Here is a 1,700-nt window from a genome sequence, read left to right as displayed (position 1 = left end):
TCACTTCCTCTCATTCTTGTCCATTACCAAAGATATTATATTATGTAGAAACCCTCGGAAAATGAATATGATACGGGAAGGGAATACTAACTCATCGCCAAATGAGAAGGGTTTCTACTAGGGTTGAGCCGATCTTGAGAGTTCAGGAACGATTTTAAAACCCGATTTCCGGTTTTGGGATCCGATCTTTCCCGATCGCGATCGCTCAACCCTAGTCTCTATATAAAATCAATGGAAACTAATTTAATAGAATAAGGACATTTTGCTCTTGAGCTTTATAAAGGCTTGCTTCATCTCTCTATTACTCAGACTGTAGATGATGGGATTGAGCAGAGGAGTTACTACAGTGTAGAGCATGGACAGGATTTTCTTTACATTGTGCGCATTTGGAAATAAATAGATAGTGAGAAGTGACCCATAATATAAGGAGACCACGGCCAGGTGAGAGCTGCAGGTGGAGAAGGTCTTCTGTCTCCCAGTTACAGATGGGATCTTCAGTATAGTGAGGTTTATATACACATAGGACACCACAATGACTATAAAGGGACATACAACAATTGGTACGGCCAAAATCATGTCTTCTAATTTTATCAAAAAAGTGTCTGAGCAGGAAAGTTCAAGTAAAGGATCTAAATCACAGAAGAAATGGTCAATGGTGTTTGGTCCACAGAACCATAAATTGCTCATGTTTACTGAAAGAGCCAAAATAGAAGCAAATGTTATCACCCAACACAAGAGAACAGACTTTATACAGAATGTGAGGTCCATGACTGAGAAGTAATGTAGAGGGTGACAGATGGCCTGATACCGGTCATAGGACATCACACTCAGGAGAAGACATTCCAAGGATTCTGAGGCTACAAAAAAGTAAAATTGTATCAAGCAACCGAGGATAGATGCAAAATAACCCTCATGCAATACAATGTGGAGCATTATGGGGATTATGGTGGTGGAGAGAAGAATATCTGAGAAGGAGAGCTGTGTGAGGAAGAAGTACATGGGAGAGTGGAGGGATCTGCTGTAGGACACCACCAGGATGATCAGGAGGTTTCCACATATAGTCACACAGTAGATGAGCAGCTGTAGGAGGAAGAAGTAGATCTTGAAAGGTTGTAAATTCTGAAATCCAAGGAGAAAAATCTCAGTCACGGTGTTGGAATTGTATCGCATATTCAGATATTAAAGTAAATGTAAGTAAATGATAAGATTTATCCAAAATGAAGGAGGAGTGATTGAGTCAATTGGATGAAGAACGTTAAGATCCCTGATTTGGAGTTTAAAAGAATAAAAGTTAAAGATCTAGGAAAAAGTGAACAAAATAAACACAAAAAAGTACAATATAAAGTGTAATCTAATAGGTCCTGCTAAATATTAATATATCTTATTTCAGAATTTGTAGAATTAGTATATATATATAAAAAAAAATCAAAATATGATATGATGTGTGACATTCTGAGCAAAATATAAATATATACAGTACAGACCAAAAGTTTGGCCACACCTTCTCATTCAAAGAGTTTTCTGTATTTCCATGACTATGACAATTGTAGATCACACTGAAGGCATCAAAACTATGAAGTAACACATGTGGGATTATATACTTAACCAAAAAGTGTGACACAACTGACAATCTGTCTTATATTCTAGGTTCTTCAATGTAGCCACCTTTTTCTTTGATTCCTGCTTTGCACACTCTTGGC

At 37.4% G+C, this 1,700-nt stretch overlaps 1 protein-coding gene across 1 annotated transcript; it reads right to left on the bottom strand.

Annotated features, from left to right (window-relative positions):
* Positions 1-243: 243 nt before the first annotated feature.
* Positions 244-1,179, bottom strand: LOC142204237 (olfactory receptor 11L1-like; the record flags this gene model as incomplete). Its single annotated transcript, XM_075275545.1, has 1 exon — positions 244-1,179. A coding segment is annotated over one exon (936 nt), but the record flags the coding sequence as incomplete, so codon positions are not given.
* Between the last annotated feature and the right edge of the window lie 521 nt (positions 1,180-1,700).

This window comes from Leptodactylus fuscus, chromosome 5, assembly GCF_031893055.1.
Source record: "Leptodactylus fuscus isolate aLepFus1 chromosome 5, aLepFus1.hap2, whole genome shotgun sequence".
Lineage (NCBI taxonomy): Eukaryota > Metazoa > Chordata > Amphibia > Anura > Leptodactylidae > Leptodactylus > Leptodactylus fuscus.
Note: the sequence above shows the minus strand (reverse complement) of the source record. Positions and strands in the feature narration are given on the sequence as shown.